The sequence below is a fragment of the Geospiza fortis genome, unplaced genomic scaffold (assembly GCF_000277835.1).
Source record: "Geospiza fortis unplaced genomic scaffold, GeoFor_1.0 scaffold111, whole genome shotgun sequence".
NCBI classification, from domain to species: Eukaryota; Metazoa; Chordata; class Aves; order Passeriformes; family Thraupidae; genus Geospiza; species Geospiza fortis.
The window spans coordinates 3761082-3782885 of NW_005054321.1; the positions used below are offsets into that span (position 1 = coordinate 3761082).

The 21804-nt window shown below is 36.5% G+C and overlaps 1 protein-coding gene across 3 annotated transcripts in view; it reads right to left on the minus strand.

The window, feature by feature from the left end:
• The window catches only part of TAF2 (TATA-box binding protein associated factor 2), a 60413-nt gene extending 38858 nt beyond the window's left edge, over nucleotides 1-21555 (minus strand). For 2 of the 3 annotated variants that reach the window (XM_014306884.2, XM_014306885.2), the window contains exons 1-10: nucleotides 21217-21555; nucleotides 19735-19789; nucleotides 18815-18975; nucleotides 9693-9811; nucleotides 8228-8369; nucleotides 7606-7837; nucleotides 7089-7273; nucleotides 6398-6511; nucleotides 5015-5114; nucleotides 3308-3393 (exon numbers count right to left, since the gene is read on the minus strand). In XM_014306884.2, the coding sequence (XP_014162359.1) occupies nucleotides 3308-3393; nucleotides 5015-5114; nucleotides 6398-6511; nucleotides 7089-7273; nucleotides 7606-7837; nucleotides 8228-8369; nucleotides 9693-9811; nucleotides 18815-18975; nucleotides 19735-19789; nucleotides 21217-21269 (1247 nt within the window). In that variant the 5' untranslated portion in view covers nucleotides 21270-21555. Of the gene's footprint in view, nucleotides 1-3307; nucleotides 3394-5014; nucleotides 5115-6397; nucleotides 6512-7088; nucleotides 7274-7605; nucleotides 7838-8227; nucleotides 8370-9692; nucleotides 9812-18814; nucleotides 18976-19734; nucleotides 19790-21216 lie in introns of those variants that run through there. The other variant, XM_031056725.1, reaches the window with a different exon arrangement.
• Nucleotides 21556-21804: the final 249 nt, after the last annotated feature.

Below are 21804 nucleotides of genomic sequence, written 5' to 3' on the forward strand. Positions count from 1 at the left end.
CAGCAAGTACTGTACACAGATTAACGGCACATGATAGCTGCTGTGTAGGGCTGTAGAGACAGCAGAAGCAGCAGCACATTGAGCAAGGAACCTGTGACTGAGTCTGGAAATTACTCATGTATCGGCAATCTTCCTGCTCCACTTCCATTTAAGAGTGAATGTATATAGTAAATATTTTGTATTTAAATAAATAATTGTTACAATTCAAGAAAAGTAGGAGTTTTACAATTCACAGAACACTTTAATGTGATGGGCCTAAGGAATTCCTTTCCTTTTATTTTAGTTAGCAACTTTATCTTTCAATATTTTGGCAAACTTGCTATCTTCTAAATCAGGTAACATGGCAAAGAAGACTAGGCAGGTAATATTTAATCCTTAAGAAGATTTTGCCTCCTTTTAAAGAGACTCTTATTTGAGAAGAAGAAATTATTAATAGTCTGACTTAATTTTCTTGATGAACCAAGTCTGTGGCAAGTGTATGTTGCTTTGCTATGTTTCTTTTAGTATTTTCCACAGGACATCCGAGCTTTCCACGAATGAGTAACACACATCTGAAGAAACCAGGTTTGTTGAGGTTCACTAGCAAGTGCTCTAGAAAGATAGCACCAGCTCCTTGTCTGCAGCCCTTAATATTTCAGATGGCAAGAACCAATGAAGCACCAAGGTAGCTGCAATACCTTAATAACTTTTTCATCCTTCTATTTACTGGGAGAATCCCTTGACTTTGCTCATGAATATCTGCTTAAACATCTTAAGAAGATACAAAAAGAGAAGTGTTTCTAAATTTAAGCAAGTATTACCCTTCTTAGGTACAGTAATTTTGTGAAAAAGAAGTATGTAGGTTAACTCCTTGTTTGTAGTTGATAAGCAGTTGCTGAAGCTCCCCTTATCACAATTCTCTTGTTATTCTGGATACTTCTCTATTCTGAGGTAGAAAAGGATTAGCAACCATGAAAGAATTGAAATTCAAGGAGGAAACTGAGGTTGTGGCCCAGACATTATGTAATAATTTGGTCTCAGAATAAAAATTATTTATCCAGCTTCAAATTATACAGTTGATTGACTTTTGTAAAGTTCTTTTCTTGCAAATTACAACTGAACCAGTACCCACAATCCCAAGATCCCTTTTTAAATTTACTAAGTGTCGATTGATTTTGGTACTAGGTACATTATTTAACTGCAAAACAAACTGAGTCAAGTTTGCATGCGACAGTTACATCTTGTAGTTCACTCAATACTAATACATTTCTTCAGATTATATTTTTCTTCAATCATTATAATTCCACAGATTTTATTGAACTGGCACCAAAACAGTGTTCAAATTACCAATATGGACCTAGAGCCTTTGTTAAAGTAGACAGTGAAGCAGCTTTTCCACATAATTTTAGAATGCTCATGCTCCTGAAAAGAGTCCAGCCATTCAATACAAACCCTGTTAGTAAGCTTCTTCCATATGAAACAAAAAGTTTTTAATTTTTACAGTAGGGTGGTACCAGCAGAATCAAAGGCTGAAGAGAACTATACTTTGAGAGAGGAGGACACGAAATGAAAAGGTTACACATAAAGCTTTGTTCTGAAGCTTTCATTTACACGGCAGTTAATCTGCAGTTTTCTTTCCTTCATTTCCCAGGCTCTGGAATTTTGTCTTTTAGAAAAAGCACTCTGGAGTGCAGTGTTTGTGCTACACCAGACATAAACAGGAAGAATCTGAGACTTTGTTTTGCACACAAATTAATTTGCGTGTCTGAAGGAAGTTGGGTTTTTGTTTTTTATTTCCCTTGATGATTTATGGTATTTTACTTCTAATTTAGCTGAAAAATTAGATTATTACTTAACACAAGTATTCTTCATATTATTATTAATTGGAACTGCTGTGCTGCAAATATGTTTCCCAGGAAACTGTATCATAACAAGCAGAACAAATAAATGAAATGCATAGAATATACTGGAGAAAAATGTTCTGGGCACCACTATGAAAATACTTTCCTTCAATACAAATTATCTCTCAGAGTCAGGAACACATCCATAATTTACATACCAGGGAACTCCACAATCTACGAAGAACAGCAAGTTGTAATTCATACTGAAGTGATGCTGTGGTTATTCATAACAAGTTTTAACACAATAAAGTAGTAAAATAACTGTAGAAACAGTTTCCAACAATATATCACAGCAAGGGAACCGAGTTTTAAGAGCATTAGGACAAGATTTTGTCAATTATTCATGTCCAATTCTAGAATAAATATAGTGAAACTTGTAAAATTAACAGTTAGAAAGAGATTTTGATTTTAGTGAATTTCCTTCTTTAAAAATGTGCCCCTTATCTCTACTGTCATCTGATCTTATTACTGTGAATTTAGTGATTCTCGTAATTCATTCAGTTCTAAATCCAGAGTTTTAACTTTAAATTAAAAAAATATGGATTTGCACACTATCCAGTGCAAAAGAACCACTGTAATAGTCAATTTTGTTTGTATTTTCATAAGACAAGGGCTTCTACTGCAGTAAAGAACAGAAGTTGACACAGTAGTCTACTTGCACAGGCTCAATCTTGCAGCTGTGCACATGCTGCTTATGTATTGTTCCAAAAAGCAGCTCTTATGGAGCTGTGTTATATGGAGATCAATTTATGCAAGAAAAGAAAAACCCAGCAAAAGCTTGTCACTGAAACCCATATTAACTTACTGATCTGACGTGCAGCAGTATTTTTCCACCTCCAGTATTTAGTACTTCTCAGTAGTACTGGAGTATTACAAGAGAGGGAAGGGGAATCATTGTAAGCTAGACACACTGAAGCTACAATTATTGGGAAAATAAAAACCCAGCCAGTTCACACTAGTAACTGATAGTACTTCACAGATGACTGATCTAATAATTTTCTACCCCCAATATACTAAGAAATCCCAGTCTAAGACTACAAGGTGGTATCTGAGAGCAGAAAGAAAAAAGAGCGAAGAAATAGAAAGCTGGTGATACCATTAGAAAGCCTGAAAATCACTAACCACTCCAGAAACAGCTCACATCAAAATTCTGGCTCCATGTTCTCTCTTATCCTCTTACTAAAAAGCAGTTTCGTAACAGCATTAAAAACATTCATTATACTTCATTTCCTTTGAGATTCAAATTGAAAGGAAAAAAAACCCCATCAGAATATACTCAAGAGGTACTTTATGAGACTGGCAATACATGCCTTGGGCAGCTCGAGATCTTCAGCCTTTGGCCTTGTGCTACACAACACACCCAAGGCATATATTAATGGCCCCATAAAAACATACCCTGCAATGACTTGCAGCTTAAATAAACATACTTGTCTTTCTCTTTTCCTCCTCCGAATATTGGATGCAGTAAAACTCCTCCAGTCTTCAGTTCGTATGCCACGATTTGATCTAGCTCCTAAGAACAAAATACATAAGTTAGCATAATTTTGAAGAGCAGAAAAATTATTTAAAGAAGACAGGAAAGCTTTTAATATTGTTCAAGTCATACCTCCTAATAAGTTTGTTTACAAAGGGAGAAGTATTTTAAAATCAGGGATGTTCCTCAAATGACAAATAAAACAGTAGAAATTAGTATTTCATACTTGTTCAGGGGCTGAACAGGGGGCTAATGCCCAACAGTGCTGAACTACCTTATAACCAGAGTATTATTATTCAATAAATAAGTTGTCTTTGACCAAAAGAAATAAATGTGATCAGCATTTCATGCAATGGAAAGCAACAACAGACACACACACACAAATAAATATAATATATTAAATATAGATATAAATAAATAAATATTTATGTCTGACCCAAGCTCTGCACTGGGTCTGAACTTGTGTGATGCCAGGTTAACAAGCACACCTCAAGGCAGGATGTTTGTAAGGGTTTGTAAGGATGACGTTTGTCACCCAAAAGTCAACATCAATCAGATTGTGTCAGCTTAAGGACAGGAAATGGAAACTGATGCCTGTCTGGAATGCATTGTTACAGATTTTTCAAATGTTTACATGTATTGATATTTATTGATACATATCAACTCGCACACCTTCATATATTGGTAATACACTAGAAAAAGAGCAGAACTGGAGCCTGTGACAGTAGCACGTCTCAATTCTAGGTGGACACCTTTAGTTTAATGTGGACAGATGTGGAACAAAATGAGCAACTCCTGCTGCAGACAGCAGTGAACTCTTCCAAAAGACTTCCACCCAGTTCTGCTGCTCTCTGCAGCACCCACACCTTCAGCACAGACAACACCAGACTGGTGAACTGAATGAGCATTAGGCAGAGAAGGAAGTGGTACTGGGTTCCCAGGCGAGTAAGGGATGTAAATGGAGCAAGGAGGGTTAGGATTTACTTTTGGAATAGGGAAAGTAAGAGAACATGATGAGAGAAAGAAGATACGTATCTTTTTGTGAATACATGTTACTTGCAAAGAATGAGGAGTAATTGCTGCTATCACTAGAAAGTACTTGTCTCAAAGATTACATTTGGAAACGTAAGCTATAGATAGAAATCTGTTTTCCAAGAAAAGAAATCACTTCAAACAGGGAGTTTTGTACTGTTTCATTATTTCATTTAGTACTTTAATGATACTAAAAGACACCTGAACCACCACTGATCCAAGCTAATACTGGAGCCTTTCTGAGCTATATGGATAGCCATCACAGCATAAGAAATTCACCAAATACAAATTCTTATGAATCCTATATTCTATTCTAAGTATTCCAAAAGTAGTATTTTTTTTTACTCTTTTTTTTTGTTCAGGAGTCCAAACAAAAAGAGGAAAACTGATTGCATAGAGAGACAACAATAGTTATTCATTATTCACATGGCAGTCACAAAAATCTATGTTGGTTTGTATGCTTGGTGTTCTTCCTTGCAGCAAGTGGTAAAAATACTTTAGCTCTGAGGTTTGTCACTACTAAAAAGGTCTTTAGATTGCAATGCAAAGCGATATTATGTTCAGGTTTTATACTGTATTTTCTTTGATGCAAAATGTCTGAAAGGTGTAGAAAATGCTACAATGTTACCTGTTTAATCCAGTGGCGATACTCATTAACACCAAAGGTTTTTTTCATCCAAAGGCCATAAATGTAACCAGAGATTCCCTTTAGCACCCATTCATCTGACCTAGTGTAAGAAAGACACCTGAATTATATCACTTCAGAGGATATTTTGTAAGGGATGGTATTTTTGACCAGCTCAAAAATAGCCACAAATTTCAAGAGGTTGTATAACTTCTCTAAGTCAACAGAAGCCTGATGAGCTGTGAACCAATTTATGGAACTTGGCACCTGGACAGAACCAATGAAACTGAAAAGTCAGTGAAAACTGAACTTTTACCACAGAAATCCAGATTAAAATATAAAACCTATTTTAGCTGAAACAATAATAATAAACAGGTGGAAATGGACACTAAAGTTAAAGTAACTGCTAATTGATATGATCTTAATTTCTTGATACACAACTCAATGCAGTGCAGAAGACTTGGACAGCAAGTAGACAAAATACCTATCTCACAATTTGGTGGACACCCTTTTAAACACACTTTCTGTAAGTTAAGCTCTAAGAGAGAAAAAATAGAAAAAAACTAAAACATGATAATGAACTAAAACTTTAAACAGAAAAACGAAATTGTACACAGGATATGATGAAGTAAACAGAACAAGAACATATGAAAATGGAGTCATGAAGGATGCAAAAATAGCCTTCATCAGAAAATTGCCTATTTCTAACAGAAGTAGGTTAGAAATAAAGAAGAGAGCCACAGAAATTGCAACAGTACAAACATCAATTTAAGAACATGTTGATTTCCCTTGTTTTTAAGACAAATATGCTCTGGGACATAGACTTTTGCCATTAAAAAAAGTAATGGGCTACTTGTCCCCAGAAAATTAAGTGTATGCAAAAAGATTTAAGATCAGAACTGCAAGTGACATTTGGGGAGGTTTTCTGAGACATGGAGTTATAGCCACCTTAGCAGGAATTTTCCTATTTGACACTAATTTCTGCATTCTCCTCCCTGAAAAACTTATTAGTTCTGTGCTCTATAAGTACTTTGCATGCAGGCTATACTTCATCATCCAAAATATCTAACAGAAATTGACTGATAATGCAAAAGAATTAGCTTTCTCAAATTTTCAGATGCCAAAGCACACTACAACATTCAGGCAAATATATTCAATCTATACAATCTTTGGAACTTTTATCTCTCACATTCTCCTTTCAAAACAACAAAAAATACTAATGGATTTTCATTTATTGAGCTTATTATTCTTACATTTTTCCCATTTTTGCTTTCTGCTATAATTACTGTTTTACTTATTTTTCTGATAAAATGCAATTTGCAAATTAAACTTTGAGATTCCAAGATCCTCCCCATTTTCTGGAGAATACTGTGGTAAACTACTTACCAGGACATTCTGGATATGAAACATCCAAAGAATTGCTGGGCCAGGGCCTGTGCCAAGCATCTCCTTGTCAGTGGAGTTTCATCTATAATCATTGCACTGTGCAAGAGATTTGTGCTGGACACCCACAAAAAGAAAACAACACAACATGAGCATTGGCTCCAAAGAAACAAAAGAGACCTTGCCTTAAAAATCAAAACAACTAAAATAATTTCTTCAGTTTTTTTTCAGTGAGATAGTAACATCTTTTTGAATTTTTTAATTTTTTAATAATCTTGATGCAGGCAGATCTCCTGCTATTATCACCTACACACAACTCTCTGTATGGAGTCTAAGTAGTTTAACTGCTGACACTGTCTTGGATTTCTGATACCTTATTCCAGCTGGAGAAAAATAAAACACGATCAAATTTCTGCACTTAATTTGCGATTAAATACTTCATGCATGGCAGTTCTAATTCAGAAGAAAAATCACCACCAGTTTTTTCTTAAAGTAAATCCAACATCTTTATAACAGATAAAAATGGAAATGGTGTTAAAAGCCGATAATGTCAATAAAAACAAGCCTTTTCAAAATAGGAAGCCCAACACTCAGGCTACAAAAATAACTAGAGTTTCACACGTTTCTCAACAGTCTTGGATCTAGAGTTTCTAGGTCCACGGATTTAAAAGGTGCAATTTTCTCAAATACTAACCTGAAAATACTCATGGATGCATAAGCAGCTACTTCAACATAAGCTTCATCTATGAAAACAGTCTTGAAACAGGAGTAAGGATAGCGGCAGGTAAGAATCTCCTCATAAAATTCAAACACCTCATGAAGGTATGATGTGGTATGTTTGAGCAGTGGGAGAAGTTGTGGCAAGCAAAAGTGAGTCACCTACAAACAAAGGAAAATTAGTTACAAGACCTACAAACATATTTAAATACATAAATATCAAGTATATTATATATCTAAGGGAAGAAATCAAATTTCAACTAAATTTGCCCCATAAATTAAGACACAAATGGAACTGCTGCTTATTTAAAGGCTTTTTTTTTGGAGACAAATTTAAATGCAGGCATTACGAGACAAGCTTTATCATACAACTGTACTGATGAAGGTTGATCTAGAAATACCCATTCTTGGACTAATATATATTGACTGCAACGTGAAACACCAGTAATTCTGTAGAAAAGAAAAAAGGAGGCTTCTTTGATGAAGATTATTACCTCATGCATGTATGGATCAACAAGGATTTCAAAAGGTCCAATTGCCAAGGAGATGTTAGAAGCTGCAGTTGGAATAGTCAACATGTAATGAAAAGTCTTCTTTCTCATATCATGGGTGTATACAGTTTCCACCAAATCTCCATTTGAAACAGCCACCATTGCAGCATCTACAGTATACTCAAGTTTCCAGGTACACAACTCAGAATATGAATCCACACAAGGAAACCAAAATCTAGAAAAGTGAAGATTAGGGGGGAAAATGGTTAACAATTATACTTAATAATTATACTCTTTTTCACAGGTGATTTTTCTTTCAAGTTCCAAACTATATCCCTAAATACTTTAAGAATATATGAATGCTGACATACTGACTTCTACAATACATTAACTTCATAAAGCTTTACAAGCTTATTTTGTCTTTTACCTCCTGCTGAGCTATAAAGACTAGACATTCTAATTACTAGTCATTAGATGCTGCTTCACATCAGTAAGCTCCTTTCAAGCACTAATTAAATTTTAGAATTTTTAAAACTTGAAATAATTAAAAGAAATTATTTGTATTTCCTACACCTTGAGAATAAAAAGGAAATACAAATCTAACATTCAAAGACAGTTTTCTTACCTTGTAGAATTTTGATAACCACATGAAAAGACATGAGCCCCTCTTTCTGCCATGTTGCCCTCCATGTCAGGTACCACAAAATGAAGGCCTCCTTTTGGCTGGTCCAGAGAAAAGTTTATATGCACCTTCAGGACTTTTAACTCTGCAGCACAAAGACCAAAACTGGAGTAAGTATATACAACTTACATGAAAGTCATTGTAGAATAGTAACTCAGTTTTGGACTCTAGGTCTTTGAGGACTATGTGATAACTTCACTCCACTCTCATGGACTTCCTGGTCCACTTACAAAGTACAGCTCAAAGCTTACAAAACTGAGACCTCCCTAAGCACAACTTACAGGAGATGCATTTACAAGAATCTTTATTAATTAATAAAAACTGCAATTGGAGTCACATTTCATCTTCTAATTCCCCAACAGTAAAGCATATTTATATGGACTGTATGCTAACCGTGATCTTGGCAGCTTGCTGAAAAAATTTTTTCCAAAAACTCTATGAAGCAGGCACATTCTTAGAAGACATGTTATTATCACTTGCAGTTGCTTAAAATCTCTTATTATAGTTAATATTTTTCCTGTAACTTAAGTGTCTTCACTTTGGTTTAGGTTCACAGAAATCTCACCTATGAATAGATTGGCAAGCAAAGAAGTTCAAGCATATGCTGAAATTTATCCCACAAGTGTCACCATATTTTGGCATTCAAACATTGGAAAGTGAAATCATACAGGTTTGAATATTCTCCCTTCTAGGCTTGCACGTAAGGCAACAGGAACTTACACAAAAATTAAAATAAACAAAAATGTCTTTCCCATTAAGGTGCATCTGACAATATTGCATGAGTCAGTCTCGTGTTATTATTCTCTCAGAGGTCTCATAAATCTATGGGAAAAACCAATAAAACCATGCAAGAAATAATACAAGAAACTAGTAGATCCTAGTAAGAAAATATACAACACCGGAGAGTAACTTATTAAAACGGTTTCTTATTCCAGGATCTAGTATGCCAGTTTATAAAGGAGTCTACTTTCACACCAAATCAATTTTAAAATGATCATTCCTCGAAGTGAGATGGCATAAAATTAGTAGAGCTTTGTAAAAAGATGTATATAACTATATCCTTGTAAACGATTTTTTGGTTGGATCATATATATTGTAGGCAGCTTCAAAATTACAATTTACACCCCAGTATGCTTCATTATTCCCACTTCCCCAAGTACTCTCTTGGGTCATGACCACCCAAGAGTATGTTTGTATATAGTGTCAAGAAGCCTTGCAACACTTCTCCCTATTACCAAAAAGTGAAAGCATTTTTCAAAATTCAAGTGGAGAGGAAAAAGGAAACAGCAATCAAAAATTCATAAAATAATGTAACACTACTTCTATTCCTTCAAAGCTATCTTCCTAAGCAAACCTGTAGCTGACAACTCTGACATCTTAAATTAATTTTTCAGTATGATCTCTTTACCATCAACATGTTTCCACAGCTCTGAGGGAACCTTAATGCAGAGCTCTCCGTTTCCAGCATCCGGGTCCACAGCACTGACAGCGGCAGCATAGGCATTCGAGAAATAGTTGAGATTCCTCCTGTCAGAAATAGCAGTTAATTCTTAAAGTACAGTTGTGGTGAACCACAAAAAACAACTCTGGAAGTTTAGACAATTTCTATACTGAATTTCAAGGTGCATGGACAACCAAGTGTTTTGTTTTGTTTTGTTTTTAAAGGAGTAAAGATTAGATTTCAACAACCAGAACTTAAAACATGGCTCTTGCAGAAGTGATCTGTGATCAAAGACTTAAACAGTAATAACTCCTAATAAACTGAAAAATGCTCAGTTGTTTTCTTGCCAATAAGAGTAATAACTACATTTACTGGAATAGAAATTAAAAATTCTGGTTTTTATTTTGGATGTTTGTATCTTTATTATAAAGCTATGTCTTGAAGATCTGTGTCCTCATATACTGCAGTCTTGGTCTCATTTTGCTTTTCTAAATGTAAGATTTTAGCTTGGCAATGGTATTTTTCTCCTTTAGCTTGATGGATAGAAATAGGGGTTTTTTAATGCACTTGTAAATAACACATAAAATATGTTAAGAGTTTTGGTCTTAATACACAAACACAGAAATATGTGCTATACTTTTTAGTTTCTAGCTATATTTGAAACATTCTTCTTTTTTAAAGTGTGCCGTTATTTATTTAAGATGCAAACACAGTGTTTGTAATCAGGTTGGAGCAACTACGCATCAGTGTGGATTCCTTTGAACCCCTCAGGGAAATCCCCAGGGCCTTGCCCTGGAAGAACATACCATAGAGCCTCCACCTAGCCTGAAAGAGAAGACTTCCCCATGGAGCCTCCCAGCATCGATCCACCCCAGTTTTCATTCCACATGTGTTCCTAATTCTTGTGGTTTCTCCTTTCCCTGTTTCCTCATTGGTTGTGGTATCCTTGGTGGCCAGCCCCGTCTTCCCTGTAGGGCAATACCCTTTGCCCTGCCCTCTGTACCACCCCAGAGCCCTCAGATCATTGGCCACTGACCCCACTCAACCTTGCGCACACTAAGGGCCTTGGTCTTTTGTTTTGATTTCCCCTTTGTTGTGCTGGAACAAACCTTGGCTGGAATTTAGCATACAAAAGGCCCTTCTGCCTGTCTTTGCTGAACTAGCTGTGGTGAGCAGTGCATGTGGACTTGACTGCTTTGCCTGAATGCTCAACCAAGCTGCTTTTCCACAGGAGATGCTTATTGGGAAATAGGTAGCAGCATCCACCATCTAAACCCCACACTGCTACAAATCAGCTGCTCATTAACTGCTCACTTCACTACAAAGTCAGATCATTATGATTTCAGTTATGACTTAGATTAATTGTTTTCTACTGAAATGAGCAGAAACAAGCATATGTCTTCTGTAAAATACTTATGAGCAGGATGTTACCTTATTACTTAATGTGATTATATTTAACTACTGGAGGACAACCAGTCAAGTTCAAAATAACTCTGCTTTTACAGCTTTATGTGATAGTTTTTATACTTTTTCAAAATGGATTTCTAAACTGTTTAAAGCACAGGAGCAAAATCTTTCTTAATTCTAATTCTCCAGTACACGCACTTTTTCAAAAGCTTGCACAACTCTATACCTGAAGAGAAAGTGTTTGACTAACTTATCACCTTTTCCACAGAATTTAGGTACTGCTGATGAATCCAAGCACAAGCAGGACACAATCAAGCAAAAAGCAGTCATGGAATCACAGAGCCACAGAACACTCTGGGTTGGAAGGGACCTCCCAAGGCATCTAGTCCAACTTTCTTGCACTAGATGAGGTGGCTCAGAGTCCTGTCCAACAAGACCTTCAATGTTTCCAGGAATGGGGCATCTACCACCTACCTGGGAAACCAGTTCCAGGGTTCCACTGCCCTCACAGTAAGAGAGTTCTTCCTTGCACCTGGTCCAAACCTACCTTCTTTTAGTTTAAAACAATTACCCTTTGTCCCACTGTAACATGCCCTACTAAAAAGTCTGCCCCATCCTTTTTATAAAGCCCCCTCTAAGTATTGAAAGGTTGCAGTAAGATTTCCCTAGAGCTGTTATCTTCTCCAGGCTGAACAACCCCAACTCTCTCAGCCTTTCCCCACAGACAGGTGCTCCATCCCTCTTACCAACCTGGTGGCCTCCTCTGGATGTGCTCCAACAGCTTCATGATCTTCTGTGCTGAGGGCCTCAGAGCTGGACACAGCACTGCAGGTGGGGTCTCACCAGAGTGGAAGAGAGGAGCAGAATCCCCTCCCTCACCCTGCTGCCCACACTGCTGGCGATGCAGCCCAGGACATCATTGGCATTTTGGGGTGCAAATGCTCATGCTGAGCCTCTCATCCATCAGCACCCTGAAGTCCTTCTCTGCAGGGCTGCTTGCAATCCCTTCATCCCCCAGCCTGTACTGATACTGGGGGTTGTCCTGACCCAGGTGCAGGATTACTGCACCACAATGGAGTAAATTAACTTTTGGCTGGGGACTCCACCTTCCATGGAATCTGAAGTCTACACAAAGCAGACATGATCTCATTTCAGGATTTTGCTCTCATCTAACCATTCTCCATCCACCATCCACAGAGAAAACAACTCAAATTACAGTACCTAACTTGGTAGACCAAAGTGTAATTAACTATGCCACCAGCAGCATTCTCTAAGTCTAGGTATGTCAAACACCCTGCTTAATATTCCAAGTCTTCCACAACTATAAAAAAATTTTGCTAAAACTCTGAAATATATTGAGAACATACTTTCATGTAGTTCTTCATCTTTGGCAATATTAGTGCAGAAATTCCCTGGCACCACTAGCAAGAATGTCAGGAGCAGCAGACTTTTCTACTTTGCTTGAAAGCTTCTGAATAGTAAATGGGATCATTTCAGTAGAGAAACTCACAAACCTCAAGTTTAAATACATTTTTCTTTTCTTTTTTTCACAGTTCACTCTACCTAAAGATAGGATATAATGCCAAAAAGTTTTAAAAGGAAAAGGTTGAGTTTGTACCTTGGAATGTAGTATAACTTCATGGATGCCTCCAGAACAATTCCAGCCCACTTAAACTCCAGCTGATGTGCTGTCTCCAAGACTCACTCATGCACCACTACTACCTCACCCACTAAGGAGATTACTGGTCATCTGATCCTGTAAAGAGGCAGCTGAAAGTGTCAAATGGGAAAGCAAGTCTTTTTTTTCTAATCAGGCAGCTTTCAGCTGGTTTACTTCCTTAGTCTGTCATACTGAGGGATCAAAGAACCTCCCTAAGCAAAGTTGCTTTAAGCTGTCCTTCAAATGGCACCCTAGAAAGGCAAATACCACTGGGAAAACTCAATTTAAAAAGAGTCTGCATGATTAAGAACTATTAGTAATCAAAAAAAGCCAGCAACAGAAAACCACAATAACATTCTGTTACACTGTTAAATTTTACTCCAAACTGTTTTTGAAAATTGACTATTATTGATAGGGATCCCTTTCCTATACAGTGAGAATTTGTTCAAACTTTGAGAATTGTGATCAGCTTGTGGCTACACTTTAAACGTCACTGGGTTCACAGACAGGAAAAGGTTATGATTTTACAGCAAAGAAGGGAGACTCCAGAGCTTAACATTTTATGGAAAACAAGTCTATTCTTATATTTCTATTTTTGTGAAGTGTTCTAGTTCAAATGGGTGATTCATTGTAAAAGGAATCCATTAAAGGCATAGTACCATAGATTAATCTTTTCATAGATTGAACTATTCTCAATAAACAGCATATGGCCATTTTAAGAAAAACAGAGCATGTGCCAAAAGTTACAGTCCAAGGTAAATGTACAGTCCAAATGATAAATTTTCCTAATGCTAAGTGTAGATTGACAATGAAAAAACAAATATGTATTCATGGTCTTTTCCCAGTAGAGATACATTCTCTTATCAGCATTCACCCCAAACACTGTTAATTACAGCTCAAGTGCAGGCAGCTTGAGTGACTGTAAAGAAGCAATACTAAAGAGATTTATTTTTTAATATTACTAATTGATTTCAAACTTTCCATAGCATTTCACATTAGTAGCTGCACCAGTGCTACAAATGTATGTGCCAAACATATAGTCTACAAACCACTGTTTTCCTACAGTACTTAACATCAACTTGGCAAAGTAAGTTATTTGCTCTGTCTCTAATTCATTACTCTTCATAACCAGTAATTCAATTACTATTTTACTTTGCTTCCCATATAGAATAAGCACTTAATATTGGAGTACATACATGATATATCATGTAAAAGATATAATATATGCACATATAGGTGATTTATTAATAGGGTAATGATTTGAACCTTTGCTGAAAAACCTAATTTTCATTCCTGGTCATGTTTAAGGGCCTTGTTATCTCTTTTCAAAAGTGCTCTGCACCTTTGTGTCATGGTCTAGGAATTGTCCCGTTTAGTGTTTCCACTACAACTACTTCAAACCAGGTGCCACTCTATATCTCCACCCTGCCCCTGTGGTGGTGGGCTGCAGAGGAGAACTGGAGCCACAAAAGGTAAAGTTTATGGATTGAGATAAGAACAATTTACCAGAGACAGCAGTGAAATAAGACAACAAACAGTAACAGTAACAATACCAACAACAAGGCATATGAGAAAAGAGGTGAATGTTTCACATGGTATTGCTCACCCCGGGTAACTCATGAAAATACCTGACCCCTCTGCCACGCTATGGGATCTGGAAGCGAGCCTTCTTCCCGTCCCTGGAAAACGAGGCAAGGTGCTGGAGAATAATCTCTAGATCTTAGCCTTTCCCTGCTCCTGACTACTGCAAAAATGAACTCTGTCCTGGCCACGACACTTTGTTTATTTCTAACAAAGTCTATAATGGATTTTCAATTAGACAAGCATTGTATCAGTGTAAATAAAGGCTATTTATTGCAGCAAGGCAACACATGCTCAGTCCACCAGAAATTTCTCTATTTTGTACAAAGTCTAAAGGCTTGATCATTGACTTCCCTGAAGAAAAAATACTGCAAGAATGACATGCCCTTAAGGCTACCACATTGCTCTCTCTCATAGCTTATTGCTGCTTGTAACTAAAGCAACAGTGAAGTCAGAGGATATCAGAACATTTTCATATTTGTAATGTTTAAATACTACAGCCTTCAAGCTAAAAAAAAAGACAAATGAAGCAGCACTACACAGGAAAGCATTATGTGCACATTAGCTAGCAATACAAAAACATAGCTTTCTTTACACAATAATAACAGTAAAATGCAACAGCTTCTCAGCCTGGCACCCTAATTATCCCACAAAGGGGAAGCATGTAAGCAGGCATAACAGGATCACCACAAACTTCACTTATTACAGATCAAACCACTGCACCCAAACTTTTGCTGCACCTATTTAACAGTTTACAATCTCAACCATAAGATTAAGAAAAAAATGTATCTCCTTTGCCAGTTTTAAATAAATAGGCCTGAGATACAAGCAGTTGCTTCAGTATTCAGAATATGCATTGGGATTTCTACATAGAATGTAGAAGTATAGCCCAGAAAAAGCAAGCTTATTTCTCTTATACTGACGGAATCAAAACACAACAATTTACAATAAAAAGAAAGATGAGGCGGATAGACAAATGTAACACTCAAAAAGAGCAGCCCCAAAACATGACCCAAATAGACACTCTCCAACACTACATGCAGTCTCCAGAAGATTTGAAACTCTTCTCAAAAGCACATGTAAAATGGGATTCTCTGCCATCTTGTGCACACACAGTAAAGCACTGTGGATTATTTCATACCTTACACCCCTGTTCAGGTGTTTGCTCAGTCAGGAAGGAAGTGACTGCATTATCTAAGTTCATCCATCTATTCTGATATAAAAATGGCATCAAATCTAAAAATATATTTTATGTGCTAATTAATGGCTTCTAACCTTTCCTACAAATTTCACAAATTTTAAATTACTTTTTTAAGTAAGAGTTTCTCTGGTATTCAGGGGAACTGAAAAAATACATTATTGAAAAGAATTGTTTCACCTTCTTCAACACTGAAAATGTGAAATGACAGAGACCACGTGTCAATGATTTTTTTCCTCAAAGATGCTAAAACGCAGTAGTACTATTTCAACTGAAAACAAGTTGAATATTTAAATTCATAATATAAAGAGGTAATCTCACAGATCTCATCAAGAAGTAGCAAAGAACATCATAGTGAAGCCAGAATTGTGTTATACATAAAGCTGAATTTCTCAATCCTCTTTTAATTGTTTTCTTTCATGCCAAAATTTGCACAACATAACAGTGAACCGCTTCTCTTAACCTCCTATCAGCACAACCTTTCAAGTCAGAGACACTATAGCAGGTTTTTTAATCTTTACTCCACACAGGGCTTTCCATTTTAAATAGAATTCTGTTCCTAACTAAGGGAGTAAGAAGTCTTCAGATTATTTTACCTTTGATAAAATTGTAGGGAAGTGTCCATTAAATTAACAAATTTTCTAAATCCTTATGCCCCAGATAAGCTACTTGGAAAAAGTTTCTTCACAGACAAGACTGTAAAGGTTGGAACAGACTGCCCAGGGAAGTGGTGGAGTCACCATTCCTGAAAGTGTTCAAAAAACTTATGGACATGGCACCTGAAGACATTATTTACTGGTCATGGTGGTGCTGGGTTGACAGTTGGACACATGACGATCATCTTATGGGTCTTTTCCAATTTCAATGCTTCTATGATTTTAAGTCTTTTAGAAAACAATATCTAAGAAACTAAAAGCATTTTCAAAACAAAAGAAAATGTTTGTATATACAGTCTTGTAACCTGAACTTATACTTTTTACACACTACAAGGAAAACTAAAGATTGAAAACAAAATATTTAAAATAAACAGGTTGCCAAGAACCATCTTAATTTCCCATTTACTTGTTCAACAGACTACTTAAGAAAACTGTGCAAAAGGTAACGATCCCTGTAAGATCAGAAACAAACCATCATGTCTAATCTGTGCCCTGGTCAAAAGAATTGCTGCAGCTAGTTCAGCTGCAAGGGTACAAAGGACATCATCACCAAACTTGCCATAACAAATGAGAACCTGGAACAGATGACCAGATGATTAGATATAAAGACTACTGTTACAGTAGTATGATTAGATATAAAGACTGAAGACTATTGTCACAAACCACTGTTTCTAGAAGCAGTTCTTTGTAAAGAAGGGCAGAGAAAACACACTGATGATTTTTTTTAGGTACTAATTCTAGAGTTTTTAGATTTCTAGTAATTCTGCTTGTAATCCTGCCTAAAGAGACGCAGTATTTAACTGTGACCAGGCATTTCAATGGAAAAATACAGCTAACTTCATCTATGATTTTGTAACTCACATTGTCTTTAACTTCTGAGATACAGAAAGAGGCACACTAGTTTTTAGTTATGAATATTTAGTGACCTCTGTCTTTCATAACTATGAATAACATAAGACTTATAAAATACAGAGATTTTCCATTAAGCTTGAATAGTTTGAACAAAAAAACCTTCACCTTCTCCACAAAATGACAGAATTCTCTCCCCTAATCCCCTTTTTAACATAATGGGAGTGCTCACTCTTATAATTTGAAATGCTGCTCCTTTTTCACATCTCCCAGTAGTTACACGGGATTCCAGTTATTACAGAATCACAAAATGACTGAGGCTGGAAGCAATTTCTGAAGGTCCTCTAGTCCAACCCCTCAGCTCCAACAGGGTCACCTACAACCACTTGCTCAGGAGCATGTCCAGATGACTTGAATATTTCCAAGGATAGAGACGCCACAGTCTCTCTGAATAAATTATCCCAGTGTTCAGTCACCCTCACAGTAAAAACTGTTTCTTGATGTTCAAAGGGAACCTCCTATGTCTCAGTTCGTGCCCACTGTGTCTGCTCCTGTCAGTGGATGTAAGTTAAAATACATGAAATTCTATCAGAACACGAGGAAATGCTTCTTACTGGGAAGGTCACCAACACTGGAGAAAGTCATCAACACTGGAGAGACTGCAGAGATTCCATCCCCAAAGATACTCAAAACCCAAATGGACACAGCCCTGTGCAACCTACTCTACCTGACCCCATATGAAAGGACCTAGACTAGATTATTTCAGCCAATCTTTTGCAGCCTAAAGGACTGATTTTTTTTATCAGCTGCTGTTAAACAACACTTGCACTAGAAGTTTTTCAACAATTCAGCAAATTGTAAATTCAACCAAGCCGGCCAAAAGAAGGTGTGAGAATATGAATGTTCCAGCAAATCAAAAGAGATTATCTAGGGCAAACATTTGCCCATCATGCTCTCACCAAAAATGAAATGTCTACAAGATCTTTTGCTAAAGCCCCTTCCCATATCAGTTCCCTAGAACATACAGAATGATTTTAAACATACTCTTCAATATGAGACGTTGAAGAAATTTGAAACTTTTCCTTTCAAATTTTGAAGTGAGTTCAGGTTCTAGGACTTATACTGTTATCTACAACAATAAATGATGAAAGTTTGATTCCTTAGGAAAGGCCAAAAGCTTTACTTTCTAGCACTTCACAACAGTCTAGAATCCCTGCAATAAAGGATTCTGAATTTTTGACATGAGCAATAGCGTCAACAACAAAAACATCAAGTCACAAAGCAAACAGAATTACAGAATTAATATACTCAAGTGGTTCAGTATCAAGACTCAAAGAAAATTTCATAACTCTGATAATAAATTCAGTGTCCTATATAAATGAACACCGTATTTGCAAACTGAATTATTGAAGCTCTTGCATAACTGATGAAAAAAGGAATACACAGTGTCTGTCTCGAGCACACAGATCAAATCCAAGGCCTTTTTTCCCCATGAAGTACTTTATAAAAAATTTTTGATACTTTTACAAAATAATACAAAGATGTATGAGCATGAGAAATTCTAAAGAAGATTAGTGTAAGAGTCAAAATTATTGCCAAAATACTTCCCCAAAATTAGACCAGACCAAAAGTTATCATTAGGAAATTACCAGGTAACACTTAACTGTAAAAGAGAATAGGTTATGCTTAAGAGCAACAGAAAACACTATATCTGCAGAGTCTTAAACACACCACTTACTGCTTTGACTCATGGTGACAGACCTCCAGTGTTGGATCATTATAGATGAAAGCTGCTTCTAAATCATTGACTCTCACTCTGTAAATCCGGCACTGTTTACTGTTCAGCTTGATTCTGTTCAGGTTTGCCACTGTGGGAAATATCGTGAGTTCCACATAACCCTATGAAAACACAAACCAAAATCTTCTGTAAAATCTTTAACAACTTAAAAACTAGAGAGAGGTAAAAAATTATTACTGATACAAATTTTAAAAATCATTAGTATAAATATGATATTTTCATATTTAAAAAGGAAAATGAATTGCCCTTTAGATTTTCTACATTTTCCTTCATGCCATTTAACAGGTGAATTTTCGCAGCTGTAAATGAAACAGACAAAACAAAAAATTCAATGTGACTGACAATCATGCCTGTTTTACTGGAAAAAACCTGCCTCTATTGACTAGATTTCAAGTTATTACCATCATTATGTTTTGGTACTTGAACTTGAGACAAGAATTCTTAAAACCTAAGCAGAATCCTTTTAAACAGATATGTAAATTGACAAAGACCCTTGAGGACTTTAGGCCTGAAATGATGAAAGTCTCTTCAAAGCCCAACTGAACTCACATAAAAGGTAGAAAACTCTGTAAGCCTATCCCAAATATCAGCTAACACAATGTGAGCACGAATTCTGAACTGCAAATTGCTCTGTAATATTTACAATGCAGCAGCTTTCATTTTGAAATCTTTTTCTAGAAGTGCTCACAATTAGAAAGAACTTTATCTCAAGCAATGACAGACTTATGAGAAGCATCAGATTAGAATGTATAACATATAAAGTAGCTGAACAGCATAGTTTGTGAGTGCAGTTTTTTCCTCTAAAAGTATGAAGAAAATCCAGACAATTTCTACTTCACACTTTGTTAAGAAATACTTACTACGACAGACTTTCTCTGAAAATTTATGTTGTTGATACAAACTACTTGATGAGTTGTGCTGGAAGAAAAAAAACAAAAAAAAAGTAAGGTTTTGCACAAATGCCAGCATTTAAAATAATACTTTAACCCAGTTTAACAGAGAGCCACAGAGGATATATGTACACAAATACTGCAAGTAGAATATACTTCTATAAAAATCATTAATGATTGACTCAATTTTTTATGTGGTCTAAACCAAATAATGAATAGAAGTTATCCACAATGTCAGGAAAGTCCCCCAAAAAATCAAACACAGTATCATACCAGGATGAACATTACCAGTAATACAGGAAGATAACATAATTTTTGAACAACACCTATTTGTATGTAAAAATAAAGAATTACAAATGGCAGTGTCCAAGTCTAACACTGTAGTGATGAGCAGTATCAGTAATAGCATGAGCTGTAAGACTTGCAATCAGAGACCTGTGGAAAATTGACACTCATACATAATTTATATAAGCAGGTATTACACATTAAAAGATACAGTATGCGCTTTAACGATTAGCATGCCATAAGAATTTATAATTTAAAATAATGCTAATACATGAATTAAGATAAGTATTTTATCCTAGTCAAATGCATTTGCTTAAATTTTGAGTGACGTATTAGAACTCCTGGCAAATAAAACTGATTTAAAAGGTAGGAGATAATATAATGCCAACTTTTTAAAAATCCTGTACGTTATTTCTATGCAATTTTCTGTAGTGGGTGTCATTTCTACAGCAGTGCATTTAATGACTCAAGACAAAACCTTGAAATAATTCAACTTCTGTGGCACATCATGCTTTATCTGCATATATCCTGTGCATTAAGAACTGACATTGCTTTAGGTGAGATAAAAAAATTCTTACAAGAGAATTACATCTAAAAATGGACTCAGACATTACTTACGTTAAGTGTGTATGAGAAGACTGATTTTACTTAGAAATACATTTGTGTAACAGATTTATAAAGGAAGCAAAGAGGTTTAACAAGAAATCTATTAAAATGCACTGAAATCCACCACCAACTGCTTTGTAGCTTGGTTACAATCCAAATAGTGAATGTGTGAAAACGACAATTTGCTTAACAAAGCGGCTTGCTGCAAAGGCAAAACATTTTTTTTACACATAAAAAGCCCTTAAGTCAAAAGGGCTTTTTGACACTGCATTACATATGGAGCATCGTAGTATGGTCTTTAGTACCGACACTGTCCAAAGAAATGTCCAAAGTTTGAAGGGCATAATGTAAATATCCTCGTGAGACTGCATGGCTGACAGACTTGCTGCCCATGACAGTCCATTTACACACTCAAACATACATCTGCAACACACGTTTTCTGAATGCAAGCTACACCACAAGCAACAGCTCCTTCTTAAATAAATCATTATTAATCAGCCTTTGGCCTGATTCAGTGTACATTGGTTTGAAGTATAGCAATTTAAAAAAATGGATACTTATAATTTATAGGGTCTTGGGCTTTCAAATCCTTTGTCTCCTTTCTTCCTATTCATCCTGAACCGCAGCACTAAACACACTCTGCTGACCGTCAGACTGGCATCAACATCATCCTCACTCAGCGGGTCCTTCGATTTTCCCCCGTGTCACGCCGTATTTGATCTCTCATCTCCTCAGCGATGTGTGACCCCCAGCAGTCAGGAATCCTCAGCTCCAGTGAGCGCCATCGCCACAGCACCACCACCAAGCAGTGTTTGTACAAAACCTCCCGTGGGTGCACACGCAGCCCCTCGGTCTGCTGAGCTTACGGAACCAGTCCAGAGGCGCTTCCTCTCCACGGGATGTAAAATAAGGACCTGCATCACTCCAAAACCCTGAACACAGGAGCACTCCCTGCCCTGCCCCTGCCTTTTTCCTTCCATCACTGGTCCCTACAGCTACCCAGAGCTGTGCAGGCTCTGGGACAGGGTTTACTCCTGCTTACCATCATGTGTTCTCCATAACCCCTTCCCAGGCAGGTCCTTGTTCCCTGCTACAGACTCAGTGATAAGGGGAGGATTTTATTTGTGTCAAATACTGTTAGAGAATCAC